The sequence below is a fragment of the Mus musculus genome, chromosome 6 (assembly GCF_000001635.26).
Source record: "Mus musculus strain C57BL/6J chromosome 6, GRCm38.p6 C57BL/6J".
Taxonomy (NCBI): domain Eukaryota; kingdom Metazoa; phylum Chordata; class Mammalia; order Rodentia; family Muridae; genus Mus; species Mus musculus.
Window position 1 is genome coordinate 81942586 of NC_000072.6, and position 23364 is coordinate 81965949.

Below are 23364 nucleotides of genomic sequence, written 5' to 3' on the forward strand. Positions count from 1 at the left end.
TGCTGAAATAAAACGGGACATGGTATAAATAAGATGTACGCAGTATAACTATCTCTAGTATAATGACTATGGGGGAAATTGGGGTAATCTGCTAGAAAAGACACCTGCTATGGTAAACGGCATACACCAGGACGGTTCATGTGCTTAGGCCAACAGCCGTGATGACTGAACACTGAGAGTTAATGGACATTGCATTGTATGGCATAACAAAATGTACATTTTGAGCACATTACTTGTTCTTATACACAGACACAGACACACACACACTTCATGAAGTTACCTGTAGCTTTAGTGATTCACCGTTTTGAGACTGTAGTACAAAGCTAATTTTGTGAATTAACAGGCAAAGATGAGACATCGGCAAATGGAAGCTTGGCTGTGGATGAAAAGGATCAACGGATTTTAGAAGAGATTGAAGCTCGGAGGTATCTGTATAAAGTGCAGACTTAACACACTGAGCACGGACTTACTACTCTTTCAGTAGAATTAGCTATGTGATAATCACCCAGCCTGGCATCCCAGTTTTCAAGAATGATGTAAGACCAAAGCTGAGTTAGTTCATCTGGCCTCCAGCTCAGAAACAAACTGGAGCTCAGGTGGAATTGGTGAGGTGGCCTTTGTTAGAGAATTGCTTTGAACTAGAAATCACTTGTAACAAGTGTACTCTCTTTATAGAAGTAGGAAATCTTTATATTCAGAGAATGGTCTAAGCTGAACATTAGAACCAAAGCGGCTAAAGAAGCAGTGTCCAAGAATAGTTACATAAAATGCTGTCAGTACATGATGTGTTCCATTGTAAAATACTAACATTGTTGCCTTACTTTACTTTGTTGCACAACACAGGATGCAGAGAAGACAGGCCAGGGAGCTCTCGGGCAGCTGTGACCATCAGGAAGGGATGTCTAGTGATGATGAGCTGTCTCCTGCAGAGATGACTAACTTCCACAAGTGCCAAGGTCAATTGCCAAGATTCTAACCTATTTTGAGATGTTGAAATAGTGAGGAAGGCTTTGTTGTGGCTGCCTTTAAATCCATATTACTAAGACAGGGAAATACAAGAAAGATGTAAACATTTTCTGCATAAGATTTGCTGCCCCGTCCACCCAGCAGGGGCATCCACACCTCTAATAAACCTTACCAAAAAAAAAGAAAAAAGAAAAAAAGAAAACCTTGGAAAAAACCTTGAGAAACAAAACGTACTTGCCAGTTAGTGAAAGTACAGACACCCAAGAGGCTTCAGGCCTCCATGCTGACTGGAGAGTTCACTGAGATGCACAGTTGGGAAGTTGACAAATGTCTGGTTTGAGGGTTTAATTTAATCAGCTTTGTGATGCTTTTACTTTGAGTTCATTATAATAAAGTGCCTTTTAAAGTAGTTCACTGACTTAGTTGTGCAAGTTACAGATGATGCCATCTAAGGAAAGCAACGCAGCCACAGTGCCCACTGTAACCCAGCAGGCAGCAACAATGCGCCCTGGGAGCAGAGCTCACAGCACTGCCTGTCCAGAGGCAGCAAGAAGTGTATGGTATTTTGGCATATATACAGGAACTCAATACACAGTAGGATTTATTACTGTTGATATTATCACTTTTGGTATTAAAGTGACTTTTTAAATAAAATGAATATATGAAATAACAAAAGTTTCCAGCCCAGTTGGTTAGGTAGCAACTCGTGACTGTTGGTAAGGAAACAGGCTTAAAATGCATAACATAAAGAGACTTACTTTGTTTGCAGGTGACATTTTACAGGATTGTAAGAAAGTTTTTGAAGATGTGCATGATGATTTTTGTAACGTCCAGAATATTTTATTGAAATTTCAGCAGTGGCGAGAAAAGTTTCCTGATTCCTACTATGAAGCCTTCGTTGGTTTCTGCTTACCAAAGCTTTTAAGTCCCCTGATACGAGTTCAGTTGCTTGACTGGAATCCTCTTAAGGTATCAGTGTTTCACATGTGACTGTCCTGGTCATGTCAACTGCTTTTGTGCCCTTGCTGTCAGGTTAGGTCTAAACTATCACAACCTTAGCCTGGCAGCATGGCTCAGCATATAAAGGTGCTAGCTGCCAAGGGCTATGGCCTGACTTTGGACTCTGAAACCCATGTGATACAATCCTTTGGCCTCTACACATGCCATGCCCTTCCACTCCCTTCCCCCCCACCCCCCCCACCCCCGCAAGAATGAACATCATTAAAAAGCAAAAACAAAACCATTTACCCTTAAAGTTGTAGATAAAATTTAGAGCCTTGGAACAACTGTCCAGAAATGTACGCTAAACTGTATTACTTGGGATGATTACATGATTGGGGGGTGGGGGGGTAGACAGAGACAGGGACAGACAGAGAAAAGTTGGAGTAAAATCTAGGGCCTTCTTGTGTGCTAAACAATCATCAAACCATTGAGCTACATCCCCAGCCATCTTGCTCGATTCTTAAGGCATAGCAGGACCAAACATCAGTAATTCAAACACATTTTTAATATTCTTATAATTGTGAAAATTTCCCCAGAATTTTGTGGTATTAAGTTTGGTTAAATTTGACTTAAAAACCTGTTCTGAGGATTGTGAAGTTGGAGATGACAAACTGGAAAGAGTTGGGTAGCAGCACACTGCGGAGGAGGAGGGCTGTAAGAGAGGCCTAGGGACATGCGGGAATTTGTGGGATACACTGTCTTGAAAGTGGGGAAAAAATGGCAGTTCAGGGTGAGCACCCTGGCCTTCAAACCTAGATTCAGGGCTGAGAGCTTACTTATGGAAGTAATAGGAAATGTGATATAGGGATGGTAATGTGGCGTTGTTTTTGTTTTGTTTTGTTTTGTTTTGTTTTGTTTGTTGAGACAGGGTTTCTCTGTATGCCCTTCCTGTCCTGGAACTCACTCTGTAATCAGGCTGGCCTCAAACTCAAGAGCTCTGCCTGCTTCTGCCTCCTGAGTGCTGAATTAAAGGTGTGCATCACTACCGGTAGCCTGGTAGTAATGTGGAGTTTTTAAAATGTTTCATTACATATATACTGTGTGGCTGTGTGTACACATGCATGGCACACATGTAGAGGTCAGAGGACAGCATATGCGAGTTGGTTCTCTTCATTATATGAGTCTCAAGGATCCATCTTAGGTCATCAGACCTAGCAAGTGCCTGTACGCTCCGAGTCATCTCAGGGACTTGAAAGTAATGTTTTAGGAAGCCACTAAACCTAGCTGGATCCTGCATGCTATGAATGAAGCTCTCTGAGGAAAGCTCTGAGCATGAGCTTACAGAGTAAATGATGGAGCGAGCGTGTCAGCGTCTCCTCCTTGGTCTTAGCCATGTGTCTGCAGGCTTCCTAGGCCCACACCACCTTCCAGAGTAGAGCAAGGTCATCTCTTTGGAACTATTAGGGAATGCATGGGCAGCACCTGGAGTTAGCCATCCTGGATCATTCCTCTAGAAGTAGTAGCAGCCATTTGCTGTTTGCTGATTGGCTAACAAGCTAAGCCACATGCACATTACACATTTATTCCTAAGTGAAAGGACTGAAGTCAACTTTGCTTGAGGCAGATGAATGAATTTTACCAGTGAATTCCAAGTGCCTAACTCAAACACTTATTTCACTCTTGTCAGAGTGCTGCCATTGCTGGTCTCTGCATGTCCTGGCACATAGTGGACCTTTGTCACATTTTTGTTGTATGATGAATGCATGAAACACAGTTCTTAGTTATTCTGCCTCGATGCTGGGATGCCGTGCTTCCTGCCTTACCTTGGTGGCCTAGTGGGGTAAACATAGTATTAAAACATGTGATTATTCTCTTTGAGCCTTAGGGAAAGTCTAGGGATTTCGGAATAAGTTAACTTACAAAATACACACATTTAAGAATGTATAACTTTTATCATCTCATCTCATAGATGGACTCCATAGGTCTAGACAAGATGCCCTGGTTCACAGCTATAACAGAGTTTATGGAGAGCAGCATGGACGATATAGGGAAGGAAGATGGTTCTGATAAAAAAATCTTGGCTGCTGTCATCAACAAAACAGTTGTTCCTCGACTTACAGGTAATCTTAATTCTGTTATAATCACAAAGAAGCTTGGAGATAACAAGGAAATACTGTATTAAAGAGCAATAAATTTCAAATTGACCTGCTTGGAACATGCTTGTTTGCACAATTGTTGGCTGTCCACAGCAGTAGTGGTAGTATTTGAATATTTTTACCATATTCCAGAGAAATGAGTTTTGAACTTGACTAAACTTTGAAGATGAATATTCATTCTGATGATTTTCTTTTTACCTCTCATTCTTGAGCCGACCATCCCATGGCTATTGAGCGTCGGTTCTCTGTGTTCTGAAGACAGCACTCCCAGGGTGTGCTGAAGGAGCCATTGTTGGGCACGGGAGCGGGAGAACATGAGAGTGGTTCTGGGGTTTTGACTCAGTTGCCTTTTCCTGACTTGGGAATCTGAAGGAGGTAGTTTAGAGTGGAAGTGGCGAGTGGCGCTCTGGTGGCTGTGCCAGTCACTGAGTGGGGTGGTAGATGGTTGTTGAGTATACCAGTCAGAGGAGTTCAGGCAGGAGGCAGCTGCGTGTGGGTGGTACTGAATGCCACAAAGCGATGTGAAATATTAAGGAAGTGAATGCAGGAAGGAATGAGAAAGAAATTATCTCAGTCCTAAGGGCCTTTTAGCATTTAAAAGCCACAGAAGTGACAAGTACCAGCCAAGACTAGAGAGGATACCAGGAGGACAGTCAAAAGAAATTATGTCCCAAAGTCAAAAAAAATATTTCCAGGGAGAAAGGGGCCTAGTTGTGGTTGTTGATTAAAATCACCCTTTGGAGCTTACTGTACAAATGTCCTGTGGGACTTGAGAGATGCACTTGCCACTCTGTGGAAATTGAGAGGATTCCAGGAACAAACAGGAAGAAGATTAGGAGGTAGACATCTAGGCAGTACTTTATTTTGTTTTAAAAGGAAAGGAAACAATGGTCAGTACTGGAGAAAGTACTAGGGGGCTGGGGCTGGAAGATAGTGCAGTGTTTAAAACTCTTGCCCTCAACAGTGAGGACCAGCGCCCGGATCCCCAGAACCCACATAAAAACATGGTAGGCATGGTGGCTGGCATGTAATGCCAAGTGTTTGTAACATGGAGACAGGATCCCAATAGCAAGATGGCATGCCAGACTTGCAGCCATTGGCCTCAAGCTTCACACACACACACACACACACACACACACACACACACACACACACACACACACACGTCAACATGCATACATAGCATGAGGACAGGGAGAAGAAGGAAGGAGAGAGTTCCTTCAACTGAAAGAATGAACCAGGAAAATCAACCAGCAAGCAAGCAGGCCAGGGAAGTAATTGCTGCCTAACATGGAGGCTTACTTGAATTTTGGGGATTTGGTTTGGTATAGCTTTCTTTACAGCTACATTTTAACTGCATATTACAGGAAGAGTTAGTGAGAAGGTGAATCTAGTGAGGGTTGTAGGTTAACCTGACAGGTGGAGCAAAACCCAAGGAAGAATAATTGAGGGTATGTGCAGAGGAAATGGTAAAGATAGAAATTGGAGCACATGCAAATAGTGTCATGATGAGCCATGGATTTAACCTTACCATGGAGTGGGATAGGATATGCTAAAGACTTGGTTATTTGTGCGTGATCTAGTAACTTGTGTAACCACTGAATGTGTTTCAGATTTTGTAGAGACCATTTGGGATCCCCTGTCAACCTCACAGACAAGAAGTTTAACAGTGCACTGCAGAGTGGCTTTTGAACAGTTCGCTTCTGAAAATGAAGTTAGTAAAAATAAACAGGTAATGATATCTGCAGACTTGGGGTTTAGCTCAATGACAGAGTGCTTGCCTAGCATGCAAGAGACCCGAGTTCAATTTCCAGTACCACAAAAGTAAATAAAATAATGTATGCATGCTCAGATTCTATTGCGTGGAGATATTACCTAGAAAGTCAGAATTCAAAGAATTTAAAAGATGGGGTAAAATAAAATTTGAGTTTTGTTCTTGATGTTCTAAAAATTGATATAGGTCTCTTGAGATAAATAGTACTTATGGTTAAGTGGAAAAAGAAAAACAAACCCTGCTCTTCAGGAAAACTGAGATGGGACTAAACCACCAAGATCTGCCTGCCTTGTGCTGGGATTGCTCGCATGTGCCACCATGTTTGGACTCCCCTTAGACACAGCTAGTACTACAATGGGTCACCACTGTTGGGTTTTGTTGTTGCTTTGGTTTTGTTCTTGTTTTACTCCTTATTGATTAAATTCGTCCTCTGACCATTTCATGTGTATGTAGTACATTGCTTACTCTCCCCTCCCCTTCACATATACACCCATCTCTTGTCATCCCCTCCTCCTCCCACAGGTCCCTTTCTATGTTCACATCTTTTTGTTTTATTCTGTTTTGCTTTGTCTTGTGCCCATCTAATTCTAACCAGGACTGTGTATGCCCATGGATTTAGAACTATCTATTGTAGCCTATGGACTGCAGTAATTGTCCTTTCCCTGGAATGCATCAGTTGCCAGTAGTTCCTCAGGGAGGACTAGGGCCCTGTGGCCTCTCCAATCCATGACTGGCTCTTGGCAGGCCCGGTCTTGTGTGGGCAGCCTCTGCTGATCAATTCTCATGTTTGCAAGGGCTGTGCCATGACCTGAAGACAGTATTTCATATCTCTTCTCCCTGTCTTCTGCTCTTACATCCTTCCCATTCTCTCTTCCACGGCATTCCTTAAAGAGGGTGGTAGAAATGTCCTATTTAGGGCTGAGCATGTGAGTATCTGCATTCATCATTGTTTACTGCAAAGACAAGCTTCTCTGGTTAAGTGTGAGTATCACGTGTCTATGGGTATAAACATAAATATCTAGGCTGTAGTTTGATACCAGCTAGCTAAACCATAGTGGGGAGGTTGCCCCTAGGTCTATGATCTCCCAACCACCGGGTTTCTAGTATCAGATACTACCATCTTAGTTTATGATTCTGTACAAGTTGAATACAAGGTCACGAGTTGTATTCCAGCAGTTCCATTTCCTTGTGTATACCTATTAACTGCTCTTACACACACTGAGACTTCTGCAAGGTATTTTATAGCTTCATTAAGCACAATGAACCCTCTAATTGGAAACCATCAAATGTCTAATGAGTAGTATTCGTGCAACAAACTGCAGTACAGCAGTGAGTGATCTAGTGACAACCACATGCATCTCCTAAGTTCTCACAGTATTAAAACGTCTGGCTCTAACTGCAGACCGATTTGCACTATTAAAATTACTTGATTTAGTTATTATATTTATAATTATGGCTTGCTGATGCTTTTCACATTTTTAATAGGATTTACTTAAATCTATTGTTGCAAGAATGAAGAAGTCAATAGAAGATGATATTTTTATTCCTCTATACCCAAAGAGGTAAGAGCTCTCCATGTTTATACTGTTTGAGATAGCTTTTCTTTTGAGGATAGTAGGGTAGGGTAAGACACAGCCTGGTGTACCTCAGGCGGTCCTCGAACTGTAGCCACCCAATGGTACTCCCAGGGTGGAAGTTGGGGGGCTTGGACAGGACTTTGAGCTTCCTGATTATCTGAGTCAGGAAGAGATAAGAATCCTACGAATAAAAATACGTCCCAGTAGGTTTTGTTCTGTACTCTTTTAGGTAACTAATATGTTCTCATGGTTCAGAATAGGAGTGCGGTTAAGTTATATTTAAGGCAGTCGTTTCTGAGCCTTTTGACTAAAATCAAGCATATCTTTAAAATAATAAAAAAGGGGGGGTTGTTTGCTTTTAATTTATATATTGTGAGCATTTGCCTGTGTGTATGTATATGTAGCATGTGAGTGCCTGCAGAGGTCAGAAGAGAGCATTAGCTCCCCTGAAGACGGAACTACAGGCAGTTGTGAGCCACTGTGTGGGTGCTTGGAACTAAAATCTACATCCTCTGCAGAAACAGCAAGTGTTTTTAACCATCGGACTATTTCTCCGGTCCCTAAAATGAGGTTTATTTACTCTTAGACTTCTGAGTGTAGTAGATTTTTGCCATTCATCTTATCTCTGCTGTGACCTTATCACCCCCTCCGTGTATAGCAGGTGAAGTATATTATAAGCAGGTACAAGCAGTTTTGTACCTTTTTCACTTAGTAGATAGTTGAAGTCATTTCATATCCTTATGTAAGTAAGTTTCTTCACTTTTTAAAAGTTCCTCAATAGGCATTGTCTTGGTTAGGGTTTCTATTGCTTCAACAGAACACCATAACTAAAAAGTAACTTAGGCAGGAAAGGGTTTATTTGGCTTAAGCTTTCATATTTCTGTTTCTCATCGACGGAGGTCAGGACAGGAACCTGGAGGCAGGAGCTGATGCAGAGGCCATGGAGGGATACTGCATACCGGCTTGCTCCACCTGCTTACTTATAAAAGCCAGGACCACCAGCCCAGGGGATAGCACCACCCACAGTGGGCTGGGCCTTTCTCCACTAATCACTTATTGAGAAAATACCTTACAGCTGGATCTCGTGGAGGCATTTCTTCAACTGAAGTTCCTTCCTCTCTGTTGCCTCTAGCTTATGTTAAGTTGACACACAAAACCAGCCAGTACTGGCATGTTGGTATCCTGTAACTGACCAGCACATGAGTGGTAATCTCTTACTAGCAATAAGATTATAAGCAAACTGTGCAAAGGCAATCATATCTACAAAACTCACTTGCAGAAACCCACTGTTGGCTGACTGTGGATGCATTTGTAATTCTTGGTAGATACCATCAGAGTGCCTTGATTCATTTTTCATTGAGACTGTTTAGTTGCTTAATTCAAACAAACAAATAACAGGGACCTGGAGAGATCACGGGTGGCTTAGAGTGTCCAGTGCTCTCCCAGAGGACTAGAGTTTGATTCTCTGCACCTCGGTTGGACAGCTCACGGCCATCTGTAACTCCAACTCCATGGTCACCCATGGCCTCTTCCAGCCTGTGCAGCCACTGCACTCATGTGTACAAACCACACAGAGATATACAAATGTACACAGAATTCAAAACAAAAACAAACAAGAGTCCTACTGTTGAGGCTTTATTCTGAGAGAATAATGGTCCTGTGTATTCCCTCCCCTCCCTCTCCCCATTTCTTCCTCCTTCCTCACCGGTCTCACATTAGCTCTGAAGAAGGAAAAATGTCACCACACTCCAAGTTCCAAGAAAGACAGTTCTGGGGAGCTCTAAAGGTAAGCAGAGTACTGTTCTTTAAATGTGTCTATATTAATCTTTGCAGCTAAATAATATTGTTGAACCACTCCACTCTGCCACTACAGCACAAAACACTCACAGGCTATCAGTATGCAAGCAAATGAACTGTGTTTGGATAAACTTTGCTTAACAACACCAAAATTTGAATATCACATAATTTTCACAGGACAGCCAGGGCTACACAGAGAAACCCTGTCTCAAAACAAACAAACAAACAAACACACAAACAAATTCTATATTGAATTTGTTGTGTTGCGTTGTTTGAGACAGTCTCACTACATAGCCCTGACTGTCCTGGCACTTGCTATGGAGACTAGACTGATCTTACACTCCATGGTATGCCTTCCTGCCTCTGCCTCCTGTGCACTGGAATTAAAGGTGTATGCCACCTGTAGTCTGTTTTGTTTTTTAATATTTTGAAATGTCCTTTAAAAATGTAAAAGCTGTTCTTGTCTCATGGACACTCCAGCTAAATTTAATTTCGGTGACCTGATGGTCAAAAAGCTACAGTTAAGACAAATCCAGGCCGGTGGAGGTAGATATAAGGAGGTCGGTTGTTTAAGGACTCCACAGTGACTCACTACAGGTGAGGAACACAAGTCTGTCACAGCCAAGTGCCAGATGCTGGCACTGTGTGCCTGTGTTCGTCTTAGCTTTTGTAGGAGATGGAGGGAGGGAGCTTGGAGAGACCGTGAAGTCTGTGTTGGATATAGCAAACTGCACACAACTGTGGAGATGGAATGAATCCAAGAACTAAACTGTGATTTAAATGCCAAGATAAAGGGTCCCAGGGTACTGAAATGTCCATCATGTTTGAGAATACAAGGACGTAAATGTCCTTAGCAGGAGCAGTTTCAGTGCAGTGAGTGTACGTGTGTCATGGCCAAGTCAGGAAGATGCTTTCCCCGGACAGGCAGGCAGGTCAGCGACAGTGAAGAGTAGTGTGTGTCAGTCTCCATTCAGAATACTAAGGGAAGACTCAGAATTCAGCCTTCCAAATAAAACCAGTATTTACTCGTAGATCTCACTACAGGGCACTTCATCCCCTTTATCAGCAGACTTGTGCCTTGTTCTGTTTTACACATCAGCAGTGAGGTTTCTGGCATTGCCTGGCTTCCCACACATGGGTACCAGCCTTGACAGTGCTTTCTGGTCCTGGCAACCACAGTCTTACACTTAGTGGGCCAGACAATAGGGAGGATGGGTTACAGTGGGGCGCTGATCTGGAGAGGCTCCGGTGGAGTTCCATGGGGCATGTTGCCGTTGGTTACCCTAGAGTGGAAATAGGATGAGCACATGCATGGAGGCGAGAGTCGGGTATTCTCTTGGGGAATTTTTTCTCTTCCAAAGCTGACATGTACAACAAGGCCAGCTAGTAGTGAGAGTCGGGGAGCTCGACCAGTTCTTTATGTCCCACTATAGCTGCTAGGGAGGACACACATGATTACTTGGTGTTTTCTTTTAGCTCTTCCGAAATATTCTTCTTTGGAATGGCCTTCTCCCAGATGACACCTTGCAAGATCTGGGACTGGGGAAGCTGCTGAATCGCTACCTTATCATCTCTCTTACTAATGCCGTCCCTGGACCAGATGTGGTTAAAAAGTGCAGCCAGGTAAGTTGTATAGAGACCAATTCTAATTATAACATTTTTATATATACTGCTCGGCGTGGTAGCTTGCATCTCTAACTCCAGCACTAGAGACTCTGAAGTAGAGGAAGTGTTGGAAGCTCCAGACAACCTGGGCTACAGGAGGGTGAGACCCTCTCAAAGCAGCCACAGAGCAAGAGCTGAGATTAGGCAAGGGTTGGACAGTGAAGGCTGCATGAGGAAGACCTGAATTAGCTCATAATCCCCACCCCTGTAACTTAAGCACTGACGGGGAGTCCAGTGCCCTCTTCTGGCCTCTTCAGAAACTTGGACATACATACACAAAGACGTGAATTTATTGAAATCTATATTGTATTACAATCAATAATTAAATTGTGGAGCTTGCACATGAATAAACAAATGAGTTTCACAGAGCAGAACCCAGAAGCTATTTTAATATTTAAGAATCAGTATTCTGGTTTGAAAGAACAGTAGTGGGGAGAAGCATTTAGTAAATGATGCCAGGAGCCAGCTGCCCTCTGCACACACCTGGGGCTCAGTGCTTGAGGCAGGAAGGGCGTGTGCTCAAGACAAACCAAGAAGGGAGGGAGGCAGGGAGGGAGGAAAGGAGGAAGGGAGGGAGGGAGGGAGGGAGGGAGGGAGGGAGGGAGGGAGGGAGGGAGGGAGGGAGGGAGGAAAATAGGAAGGTGGTTGTTGTTTTAGGAAAAGGGGTTATTTCTAAATGGCAGAAGAAATGGGAAAAGGCAATAAATTTATGAAAATAATTTGACAAATATGAACTGGATAAAAAAAGAACATGTCGAAAAGGTATGGAGATAAAGTTGTCATTAGTAAGTAAACTTAAAAGTGTGTTCAGGTGGCTTGCTGTACTATTCTTTCTCCTGTAACTTATATATGACTTTTTATATACTAAAAAATTAAAAAGAGTTAACTAGATTAGAAACTAGGAAAGGAGCTATAACACATAAGATTAAAATCCACATCAAATTTAAAAAGCCAGTAAATAATTTAAAGACTGTTATTGGAAATGACCCCAAAATAGGCAAGTCAAATCACCACAAATGGGTATAGAAAACAGTCTACCAACTGTGCCACAATGGTAACACCAGCAGAGAATGCTAGTGAACATACTGTGAAGACGCACAGGAAAGTGGGCCTGCTGCTATTATTCAACTAAAATCCCCAGTTGTGAGGTGAGCCTGGGATGCTGCCGATCTGGGGCTGTAGAAGCCTGTGTCCTGCAGTGTGGGGGCACTGGTATTGGAAAACAAGTCTGTTACTGCCAGGAGCAACACAGCTCTAAGTATTTATCTTAGGACAAAAGTCAGACTTGCACATACTGATTTTAAGCACATAGAATACTGTACCATTATCTGATAGACGGTAACCCACGCTACCTGCATTAGTTACTTTTCTTTTGCTGTGATAAAACACCATGGCCACAGGAGACAAAGAAATTAGTTTATTTGGGATTGTAGTTTCAAAAGAGAGTCTATAATGGAGGGGAAGGCCTGACAGTAGGAGAACACTGGGAGTTCTCTACTTGAGTCACAAGCTGGCAGTGGGGCCAGGCTGTGAATCTCATCCCATCATCCCGTGATGTGATGTGCACCCTCCACAGGTTCTTAACGTCCCAAAGCAGCACCACCTACCCAGGGCCAAGATTCAAAGTTTCAAATGTTTGTACCTAGAAAGGGTGTTTTTGTGAAAACACTAAAATACTCAATTTGATCCACCCATAATGTAAAAGTCATGGTGTTAAATGGTGCTGAGGAACGCGCCTGCAACTCCATCATTATAGTTCTTACATTCAAATCATTCTCTGGGTGGACTGTTTCCAAGTTGACTGTAAAGGTCAACTCAGAAGTACTGAAGGGGAGGTGTGTTTACACAGCTTCTCCACAGCAGGTCTGGAGAGCTGAGCCACAGGCCAGTATGTGGTACTTCATATATGGGCAGGCTTGCTGGTTCACACACGTGTGAGATAGCAAAGCATGGGAAAGCGGGTACCAGTGAGTAACTTCCAAGCCAGTCAGGACTGGTTCTAAAACTTTGGGAAACGGATATTGCTTGCCAAGCAAGTCTTCCATGCCTCTGCCTTCTGCAGTCACATGTCTGCTTTTTTCCCTCAACAATTAAAGACTAATACAGTGAGCCTTTCTTTTCCCTGCCTTCACCTGCTTTGTCTTGCATGTGTTGATGGTGCTGCTGCTGCTACATCAGATTCAAGGCCCCACACACTTAAGCACCTGTTCTACCACCTACACATTCAACAACACCCAGCTGTCACTATTCTCTCTCTCTCTCTCTCTCTCTCTCTCTCTCTCTTTCTCCATAGTTATATATATTTATATATGTGTGTATGTGTATACATATATGTGTGTGTATACATATACATGTACATGTATATGTGTGTATGTGCATATATATATATATACATACACACACACACACTTTTTTGAGGCAGGCTGTGTCTGCTGCCTAGGCTGTGGAACTCAGAGTCCTTTCTGCCCCTGGCTCTCAGATGCTGGACTTAAACACCTATCACCATCCCCAGGTCTCATCCTTTACTGCCATTTTAAGGCTGCTTTTAAGGCTGGCCCTAGATGTACTTCTTTCTAGCCCTTGTATTCCTTTACAATGCATGTTTGGTGTTTTGGCTTTCTCCTTTCCGGTCTCAGATCTTTGTCTTGTGACCATTCAAGAACTCTGTTTTCCTTCATCGAGTTCCCTTCTTTTCCTTCCTGTTGCTATGAGGAAGTTTTTTGTTTTCAACATTTTCCTGACTTTCCAAAAACTCCTCTCCAACATGTTATTTTTGGAGAAGGATGGTTTTGGCTTGTCATTCTGCATGCAAGGTATTGATCTGTCTGGCCTCCATGGGCATGGACAGCACACTGGATAAAAGTAGATAGACTGCCATGAATTTTCTTCCCTTCAGTATACTTATATCGAGTCCCCTGCTGTTTCCTTCTCTCGGATGTCTGTTAGGACTGGGGAACTGTACGCATTGCTGGAGAGTTCAGAGCAGATTCCATCTGCTTTATGCTTTTAGCCATGAAGAATGACTCTAATCAAGTCGTTTTTGTTTTTTTTAATCTCAATTATTTTATATGTATGGGTGTTGTGCCTCTGTGTATGCCTATTCTGTGACTGCAGTACCTGAGGAGGCCAGAAGGGGGCATCAGATGCTTTGGAACTGTAGATAGAGATGGCTATGAGCTGTCATGCGGGTTATAGGAATTGAACCTGGGTCCTCTGGGAGAGCAGCCATTGCTGGTAACCACTGAGCCACCTCTCCAGCCGGGAAGAGTGACCTTTTTAATGCCATGTTACTTTTGATGCAGGGAAGAAAAATCTCAAGCTTTCTTTGCCTCTTGTATTTTAAACCTGCCATGTGTCTTGACTGACAGATAGCAGCATGTCTACCAGAAAGATGGTTTGAGAACTCTGCTATGAGGACATCAATTCCCCAGCTAGAAAACTTCATTAAGTTTTTGTTGCAGTCTGCACAGAAATTATCCTCAAGTGAATTCAGGTAATGCTCACTTAATTTTTCACCTCCAAAGCATTGTGCAAAGATTTTTAATGTTAGCGGTTTTAAGGAAGTTTTGCACTTTTACTATAATTTTTAAATCTGGGTCTTGGGATATAGCCAGTTTAATGGAGGATTTGCCCAGCAACAAGAGGCCCTGGGTTCAATCTAAACACTCATCAGCCAGGCATTGTGGCACAAGCCTGGAATCCTTCCGTAGTGTTGAGGAAGTGTCGATGTGACTGCTCCCATCAGCTGCCAGCATAGTGACCACTGAAGCTGCCAGCACAGCACTGTGGAGAGCCTGATGACAGGCCTCTGGGTTCTGCTTCTTACGGCCATCCGCACACAAATTTTCCAGAATGTTGTGTATTGGACCTTTGCAATTACAATCATGAGGCCATGAAACTGTAGTCATTCTAAGAACGACATCATTGGCAGTCTTATGTCTGTGTGTGTTTATACAAATGGATGATACAGGCTGCTATCAGTAGGCTATAGTGTACATGTTTGTATAGCTAATACAAAAGTATACAATGTGGCCACAGTATCCAGTATGTGAAATGTGCACAGCTGCATGTGCCCTGCTTTGATAGAACTATCAGCATATTTGTTCATACCAGCAGCATGACAGCATGTAATGCTTCGATGTGGCACGTTAGCTAGTGTCACTGTGCCTTAGGGACTGACTAACTCTTGGCCTTTACCTGAAGCATCCCTGCATATAATGAGGTATAAAAGGGACAGCACCTCTGTACTGTATGTGGCCCTAGGTACTGGCTTAGGTCCTCAGTCACCACTGTTACTCCCCTCTGACCTGTTACAGCACTTCACCACCACCACCACCACCACCACCCCTTTCCTTTTATTTCATTTTTTTTTTTTTTTTTTTTTTGCTAAGGATCAAATTTAGGGCCCACTGCCTGCTAAAGGCTTTACCACTCCTGCGCCTCTCGCTTGGCTGCTAAGGGGAGAGTAAGTGCTTTTTGGTTGTTTTTCAGGAATGAAGTCAGTGAAATAATTCTTATCCTGGTGAAGGTAAAAGCTCTGACTCAAGCCGAATCCCTCAGAGAAGAGCGTCCCCTGGAGCCCCTCCCAGCCCAGAGTACAGGTGTTTGAGTGCGCCGTGTGGGAGTGCCCAGAGTCAAGATGACCGTGTCACAGCCGATGCCGCCTTTGCTGGGTGCCCACTTGGGGTGTGGCCAGGCCTCCTGATGCTTCGTAGCTGAGGGAAGTAATGCACAGCAGCAGCCGAGCTCAGTGTGCTGCTCTTTTACTCTCTCAATCCGGAAGGAAATGAAGCAATCTGACACACAGAAGCATGCCTGAATCAAAACCATCTTCAGCAAACTCCAATGTTTGCAGATCAGCTAATGAGGAAGCTCTATCTCTGGATGGTTTCTTTTATCTTATTCTTTGGTGGGGACTCGGTCTCATTCTGAAGTGTAAGGAATTACTTATTAAATAGCTAACACATTTTTATACAAACTGTCCTTTCAAAATCTGTACTGACTTACTGTGTGAAATCAGTGCAAGAGAGTGCCAGTGATCTCCAGATTTTGATTCATTGTCAATTTGTTAAAAAAAAAAAAACTTTGAAAAAAGATTTATTTTTATATGTGTGGTCATGTATGTACCTGGGTGGGTTTAGCACTACCTCCATGTAGGGGCCAGAGGGCATCAGGTCCCCTGGAACTGGAATCCAGGAGGTTGTGGGCCATCTAATGTGCTTGGAACCAAACCCAGGTCCTCAGAAGAGATCTTCACCCTCCCTGTGAAGAATGAAGCTGTGGTCTGAGTCATCTGTAAGTCCTTAAGTGAGGCTTTTTTGCTATGTTTTGTGTAACTCATGGTAGGACTAAAAAGGCCATTGCTCTTTTAAATACAGAAATGTAAAGTATTTCTCTAATTAAGGTAGTCTGAGGCAAGGTGATTAAGAAATTATGAACTTTTCTCAAAATGACTGTATTAATGTTCTTAAGTATATTTGTTAAGCAACTCAATGATGATCCTGTATTTATTTTTCCGTGTTGTCACTTTAGACATTTGCTCGTTACAAAAGCATGTGTATATGTGTGCAGAAAGTTTTGTATATAAATGGCAGAGACTTTATTTTTGCTGTTAAAGGGCACTTTTGGAAACTGTTCTCTGGCCTTGGCTTCTTCGAGATGGACGTGTGGATGGCTGTGCTCTCGGTCATCATCTCTCTTCTTCATGGGATGCAGAGTAGTAAGCTATCGCCTTTAAATTCCATTACGCCTGGCATGTGAGCTTCCAAGCGTCTTTAAAACATATTGTGATGCTAACTCTACTGCCCTTTTAGAGTTCTTACTCGTTCCTCCTGGTCCTGTGAAATGAAGGCGCTGACACAACAGGTGCACACACTCACCTGGTGATTCGTCTCACAGACCCAGTGAGCTGCGGGCCAGCTGGGGCTTCATGAGACCACGACAAAAACTTAAGAACCAGAAACAACAAACTTTCACTGTCCATCTCTGATGGTTTCTTTTGTGGAGACTGGGTCTCATTCTGAAGTGTACGTGACACTGATCTTGGAACCCTCCTGCCTCTGCCTCCCAAGCCTTTGGATTACCACACCTGGAGAGGGGAACTTAAAAGGCCTAACTGCAGAGACACCGTGTTCGTGAGTTAGAAAACTAATTTTAGGTAAAGTCTTATTCTCCTTCAACTGACTCATGAATTTATTGTCAACACTGAAACAGGTTCAGGAAAATGAAGCATACAGGAGAACAGCCTAGGGCCCTTTCTACCCACCCACACAGACAGGTCTATCGGGAGACCTGTGTGTGTCTCAGAGACTGGACAGACTCAGTGGCATTCCCTTCCCAGCACCCACACCAGGTGGCTCACAACCACCTGTAACTCCAGCTCCCGGGGGTCTGATGCAGTCACACAAGCATGCACTTAAATAGAAAAGAGGTACTCAGCATCTAAACTCCAAATAATGGTTCCAGGAAGACAGAAGCAGAGGAGAGAAACTCAGCAGCAAGAGCCAAGTCTCCCAGAACTCGAGTCAGCACTGAGAGGCTTACCCACAGCCCTAAACTAGGTAGATAAATGTACCTGCCCGTGCACCAAGCACAGCACACGTTCTCTGCTGTCCAGTCATGCCCAAGGAGCAGAAACCCGGACGACGCTGGGTTTCTCAATGCAGCACTAAAACTATTCAAGTAGACTCTGTAGCATGGAGACCTCAGAGAAGAGAGAGAGTACAGGCCAGATAGTACAGTCTCTCTCAAGAGTAAAACGTGGCCAACGTGACTGAAAGGACTCCTGAGCCTGATCATGAGGTATATGTATGCCCATGGCGGTCCACACACATGCACATCTCTGGAAACTAGAATAATTAAGGAGTTAGCAGCCAGGAAAATGACACGGAATGCAGAGCAGCTCACCAGAAAAATAGTCCTGAGATCCAGGCTGGCACTGTGATGTTACAAATGGGTTAGCCTTTACTCTGTGAGGCATCCCAGCTTCCCAGCCCATGTTCAGCTGCACTCTGCCCCACTAGAGGGAGTGCTGACCCCCAAAAGCTGAAGCTTGATTCATAGGGAAGATAACACTCTCTGACCATCTTCCTGCTGGACATTCACACCCAGTTCACACAGGCTCTGCCAGGTACCCTGAGGTCTGCTTAGCAGACTTCACTTGGAATTCTACCCATGGAATTCCTCACAAGTGGCTTTTGTAAACTTGGGGGAAATGAAGCCAGAATACAACAACTCAGATTCCCACATTCTTCTTAAAACTGCCATGTAGCAAAACAGGACCCTTTTCTACCAGCTAATGAGCCTGTCAAAACTAGACATTTAACAATGGAGAGATTATCAGGTGGGTTGTGTTAGCTGGGGTTTCATTGCTGTGACGAGACACCACGACTAAGGCAACTCTCATAAGGGACAACATTGAATTAGGGCTGGCTTAACAGTATCAGAGCTTCAGTCCATTAACATCATGGAAGTGTCCAGGCAGACACACGGCTGAGAGTTCTGCATCTTGATCCAACTACAGCTAGGAGAGTCTGACGCTGACCACACTTGAACATGAGACCGCAAAGCCCACCCCCACCGTGACATACTTCATCCAACACGGCCACACTTCCTAACAGTACCACTCCATATGGGCCAAGCATATTCAAACTACCACCTGTGTCATAAGCAGCTGTAACTCCAGTTCCAGGCAGTCTGATACTTCCTGGTCTCTGGAACCATGTACACACATACAGGCCTGGGTGCTAGGAACTAAACGTAGGGCCTCTGCAAGAGTAGCAAGTGCTCTGAACTACTGAGCCACCTCTACAGCTCCTATTCTTACATTTTAACTTGCACACTGTTGTGTGTTTATGGTTTTTTCCCTACTCCTCTTGCTCAGATCCCAGTTCATCTTATTCTGGTGATGCTAACTTCACTGGCTATAGAAAGGGAATGACTGTCAGGTGATTGCTCTTTTGAGAGCAATAAACTGACATGCAGACTTTATGCTAGGTACCGAAAAGTGAGGAATGCTCATTTAATCACTATGTCCTTACAAAGCAAACTTAATGGCTTTCAAACCAAAGAGCTAATACATTAACCAAAGGCATTCTCAGAACAAGGGCTTAAAAGAAAGATACTTTTTTTTTTTTTTTTTTTTTTTTTTTTGGTTTGTCAAGACAGGGTTTCTCTGTATAGCCCTGGCTGTCCTGGACCTCACTTTGTAGACCAGGCTGGCCTCGAACTCAGAAATCCGCCTGCCTCTGCCTCCCGAGTGCTGGGATTAAAGGCATGCGCCACCACACCCGGCAGAAAGATACTTTTAAGTGTGTGTGTAATTGCAGTACACATACGCAAGGATGTGCAGTAGAAGCCAAAGGGCAACTTTTAGGAGTTGTTACTCGCCTTCCGCCCTGGGTTCCAGAGTCAAGTTCAGGGCATCAGGCCTGAGCCAACAGGCATGTTTACCTGTTGAGCCATTCACTAGTCCCAGGATCAAGACTTCTTCGATGCTTCTATTTCTTCCCACAATGCAGCTTCAATTTTTGAAGTGTCATATTCTCTCATCATATCAAACTCAATCCATGGCTTGTTCCACTTCTGGGCTTCCTTCATTTGCTCTTCAGTTAAAGCAAGGTCAAATCTGATTCCCTTAATGTTGAAGTTTGGACGTTCCCAGCGTTTGGACCACGGCTTTGGCTTCATTTTAACTTTCAGCTTAGCAAAACAAAAACAGGAATTGTGGGCTGGTGAGGTGCACACAAAAGTCTTCCCCCCACCCCCGCCCCCACCCCCGCCCCCTCCCCCGCCCCCAGGTCTTCTGCAGGCGCTTCTCTCTTACTTGCCCCTGAACAAATGCACAGCATCTACCTTGTTAACAGGCACTTCCTGGCAGGCCTCCTGTGGGACCGGCTTCATGTTCACGTCAAAGGTGCTGTACTCGGGAAGGGCGTCCCGTAAGTACAGCAGGTTGTCATCCAGCCGCTTCTCCAACTTCACCACCTGGATCTCCTGGATTCGAGGATTATACAGTTCAAAGCAAATCTCCACACCTAGAAAGGGAACAGGCTGCTTCAAGCCATGGACTCACCACATTAAGTCCAGACTCCCGCAATACTTTACCGTACAGTATAAAGAAGCTAGCAAGTGGGAACTGAGCAAACACATGTCATTTTTAAAAGATCAAGATTATCAAAGCAAAACAAACTAAATCCCATTTGAATTGAAAAGTGAGAAATTGAATGATGTGGTGTAAGACGTCTATAAATACATCACCCCCACCTCTTCAACATACATTACCCTGGGAAGAGAAAGCCTCGGCTGGAGAACTGTGTAGACCGGACTGGCCTGTGGGTATGTCTGTAGGGCCAATTGATATAAAGGGCCCAGTCCCTTGTGGGAGGTACCATCCCTGGGCAGGTGGTCCTAGGCTGGATGACGAGGTGGCTGACAGAGCCCACGAGTGAACCAGCAAGCAGCACTCTGCCATGTTTCTGTCTCTCTTGAAACTGACCTGAAGATGTGTAAGCTGAAATAAACTCGAACTGCACTGGCTACAGAAAGGCAATGAGTGTCAGGTGATTTCCCTTTTTAGAGCAATAAACGGACATGCAGACTCTCACCCTCCGAGTTGCTTTTGGACATAGTGTTTCATCATAACAACAAAGATTGCACTAGTATGCCAGGGAGAGGCCCTCCTGGCACAAACAGTAACGTGGTAAGCAAGCTGCCGTTATGAATGTGACCCTCCAAGATTCACCTTCAAGACCTGCTCTCATGGTAGCTCACTGGTCAGAACCCCAAAGTGCACCCAGAAGAATAAACACTCTTACTTGCCGTTTCAATTCTCCTTTCTAGAACTTTACCATTTGTTCTGCTGTGTCAGTCATGGCATGTGTGACTGCTTCTGACACCATAACCTGTCATAACAGGTTATAACATGTCACAACATAAAGTAGAGACCTTCATTTTAGGAGTCCCAGTGGACTTCGGGGTATTTGCTCAGAAAGGGGTGATCCTGCTAAATGTGACAGCTCACATCTCTAATCCTCTAATCCCTGTCCTCAGGAGGCCGAGATTTGAGGATATTTCAAGTTTGAAGTCAGTCAGCTCTATATAGCAAGTTCCTGGCCACCCATGGCCTATATGGACCATCCCGTTTTAAAAACACTACTAGCAAAAACAAAAGGAATCTCTCTTCACTGCTTTATACACTGTCTCCATACTTGAAAATAACCATGTTTGTTTAGGCAAGGTCTCACTATGTAGTTTCTGCCTCAGGACATCCCTATGCTAGGATAGCAGACATGTCACCATGCCCAGGCCAGTCTAGTCCTAATGGGTGTTGCCCTATAATAAAAGAAGCCCTCAAAAGAAACTAAACAATGCACGTTAAACAGTGAATACTAATCTGTATCCAAGGCAAAGCACACATTATCTCTTGGGGAAATCCCAGTTTCACTCTCTGGATGCTCAAGAAGAAACATACCTTGTCCTTCAATCGTGTTCCTGAGGGTGAAAGTAGCCCCGAGCCCATTCCCTGATCGCTTGATGCAAATCCCCAGGAACTGGCTGGTTTTTCCACTGGCATAGGGGTCGGCTGTGGTGACTCGAAGTATGCTTCCTACAGAGTCAGAAGAGAAGCAAGCTCTGACACAGATGCAGGAATGAACAAATAAGGTTTATATCTTAGTATGTCAGAAATAAATAACAGCAAAACCCAGACATCTGAACAATAATCTGAAGGCAATGAAAACTAGCGCCCAACACCTGCTGCCAGACACCGTTACTCACCAACATAGAACTCTGGAATCGGAAGCACCTTTCTCCTGTCTAGCATATCTTTTCTTTCTATCTTAAATTTCAGAGGGTTTGTTCTCCCCCTGGGAGGGATGAATTCAGGACTCAGGAACCTATAAAAAAATTAAAAATGAAAGGTGATTTAGGCCAGCATAAGAAAAACAATGGGTATAATGTAGATGTATTTTATTCTTTCAATATGGATTGCAATGTTATTTCTAAAACCATGGTTTCCAAAACCATTGTTAATGCTCACTCCTGAGAACGCACCAGGCATTGTGTTTAAATGGTTATCATACATCAAGTAGCCCTCAAGGTCTGGACCTTATTGTCCAAGAAGGCATTTGTGCTAAGGGTTTGTTTAGCTGTCATCCTGGGCAGCTACTGGGGCTTAGAAAGCCTTAAAGAGTTTCAGTCCGGTACAGGAAACATGTCACTGGGCATCTAACCTTGAAGGCAAGGCACAGACCCCGGCCCCTTTCTGTTTCTCCCTTTGCTTTTACCTAGCTAATGCTTCCTGCCACGCTATACTGTGTCACTGCAGGGCCCAAGTGACAGGGCCAGGACCAAGCAAAATTAACTACAACTGTCCAAACCCTGAGCCAAACGAATTTGTTCCCTTTAGGCTGGCTGTCTCTGGTGTTTGTCACCACACAGGCAAGCTGACCCATAGTAGCATAAATTAATCCTGAGACCAGTTAGATGTTTTATTGTCATCTTACTTAAAAAAAAAAAAAACAAAGCACAACTGGAGCGTAAAGGTGATGAACCGCTGACATAATTACTATTTGTTACAATTTTGTCACAGTTAATACGCTGCATTTCTCTCAGTCTGCAAATGAGCACAAGTCTCCCACTGAGCTATAAATATGGAGAAAATATATACAAATCACCAGCTGCAAACTGACTTTAAAAGAAATCTTCCACCGAGCATAGGGATTCCCACCTTTGATCCTAACATTTAGGAGGCAAAAGCAGGCAGATCTTTTTTGAGTTCAAGGCCAGCCTGATACACACCCACAAATTATTGTGTATTGTGGTTGGAGCGCCCAGCATAACATTCATGTGGGGATTTGAAGGCAAACTTTGGAGTACGGTCTCTCTTTTCTCTATGGGTTCTAGGCATGGATTTGGGTGTACAGGTTGCAACTTTCACAACCGAACCACCCTGCGGGTCCATACTGTTAAGCTTCTGAAGATGCATTTATGTAGGTAAGACGAAAAAGAGTGTGCTGGATCCACGTGCCTGAGCCGATCTGACCTCCCCAAACCCTTCCTCCTGGATAGAATCTGTTGGCCAAGGCTCACCGTGGTGGATTTTAGGACAAACTGAGGGAAGGGAGTCCAAGCCTGCGTCTTTCGTGATCTAGAGAGGGGCAGACCCGGAACCCGATTTCGTGCAGCCCAGCTATAAAGCGGGTATCAAAGTGTGCGCACTCCCACGCGGCCTCGGCCGCCTCACCTTCTCTCGTCTTCCGGGACTCGGCGCCGGTCCACGATGACAGGTTTCGGCGGTGGCTTGAACCCACCGGGCTCTGAAGGCCCGGTGCTCTGAAATCGGCTTGGGCCCGTGCAGACACGGCAGGCATCAGATGCGAAGGCAGCAAGCCGTGGCCTGGCCATTCGGACGCTCCGGGCCAGGTACAGGGACGCCCTACAACTTTCTGCCATGGAGGCCGCCATGTCTACACCCTCAATGAAGGAC

General features: G+C 44.1%; 2 protein-coding genes across 12 annotated transcripts in view; one reads left to right on the forward strand and one right to left on the reverse strand.

Moving 5' to 3' along the window:
* Gcfc2 (GC-rich sequence DNA binding factor 2) overlaps positions 1–16513 on the forward strand; it is a 48537-nt gene extending 32024 nt beyond the window's left edge. For 3 of the 11 annotated variants that reach the window (XR_003956216.1, XR_003956218.1, XM_011241391.1), the window contains 10 exons: positions 344–425; positions 844–956; positions 1736–1935; positions 3878–4028; positions 5678–5796; positions 7324–7400; positions 9135–9201; positions 10689–10835; positions 14246–14370; positions 15369–16511. Coding sequence is in view for 5 of the 11 variants with exons in the window: in XM_011241391.1 (XP_011239693.1) it covers positions 344–425; positions 844–956; positions 1736–1935; positions 3878–4028; positions 5678–5796; positions 7324–7400; positions 9135–9201; positions 10689–10835; positions 14246–14370; positions 15369–15486 (1199 nt within the window). In the remaining 6 variants the exon portion in view is untranslated. Of the gene's footprint in view, positions 1–343; positions 426–843; positions 957–1735; positions 1936–3877; positions 4029–5677; positions 5797–7323; positions 7401–9134; positions 9202–10688; positions 10836–14245; positions 14371–15368 lie in introns of those variants that run through there. The other 8 variants (XM_030255482.1, XM_030255481.1, NM_177884.3 and 5 more) reach the window with 5 other exon arrangements.
* Mrpl19 (mitochondrial ribosomal protein L19) lies at positions 15241–23364 on the reverse strand. Its single transcript, NM_026490.2, has 5 exons — positions 23122–23364; positions 21654–21772; positions 21349–21483; positions 19731–19912; positions 15241–19577 (listed from the first exon to the last, which is right to left on the reverse strand). Exons 1-5 carry the CDS (start codon positions 23340–23342, stop codon positions 19356–19358), a joined length of 879 nt encoding a protein of 292 aa, NP_080766.1. The 5' UTR covers positions 23343–23364; the 3' UTR covers positions 15241–19355.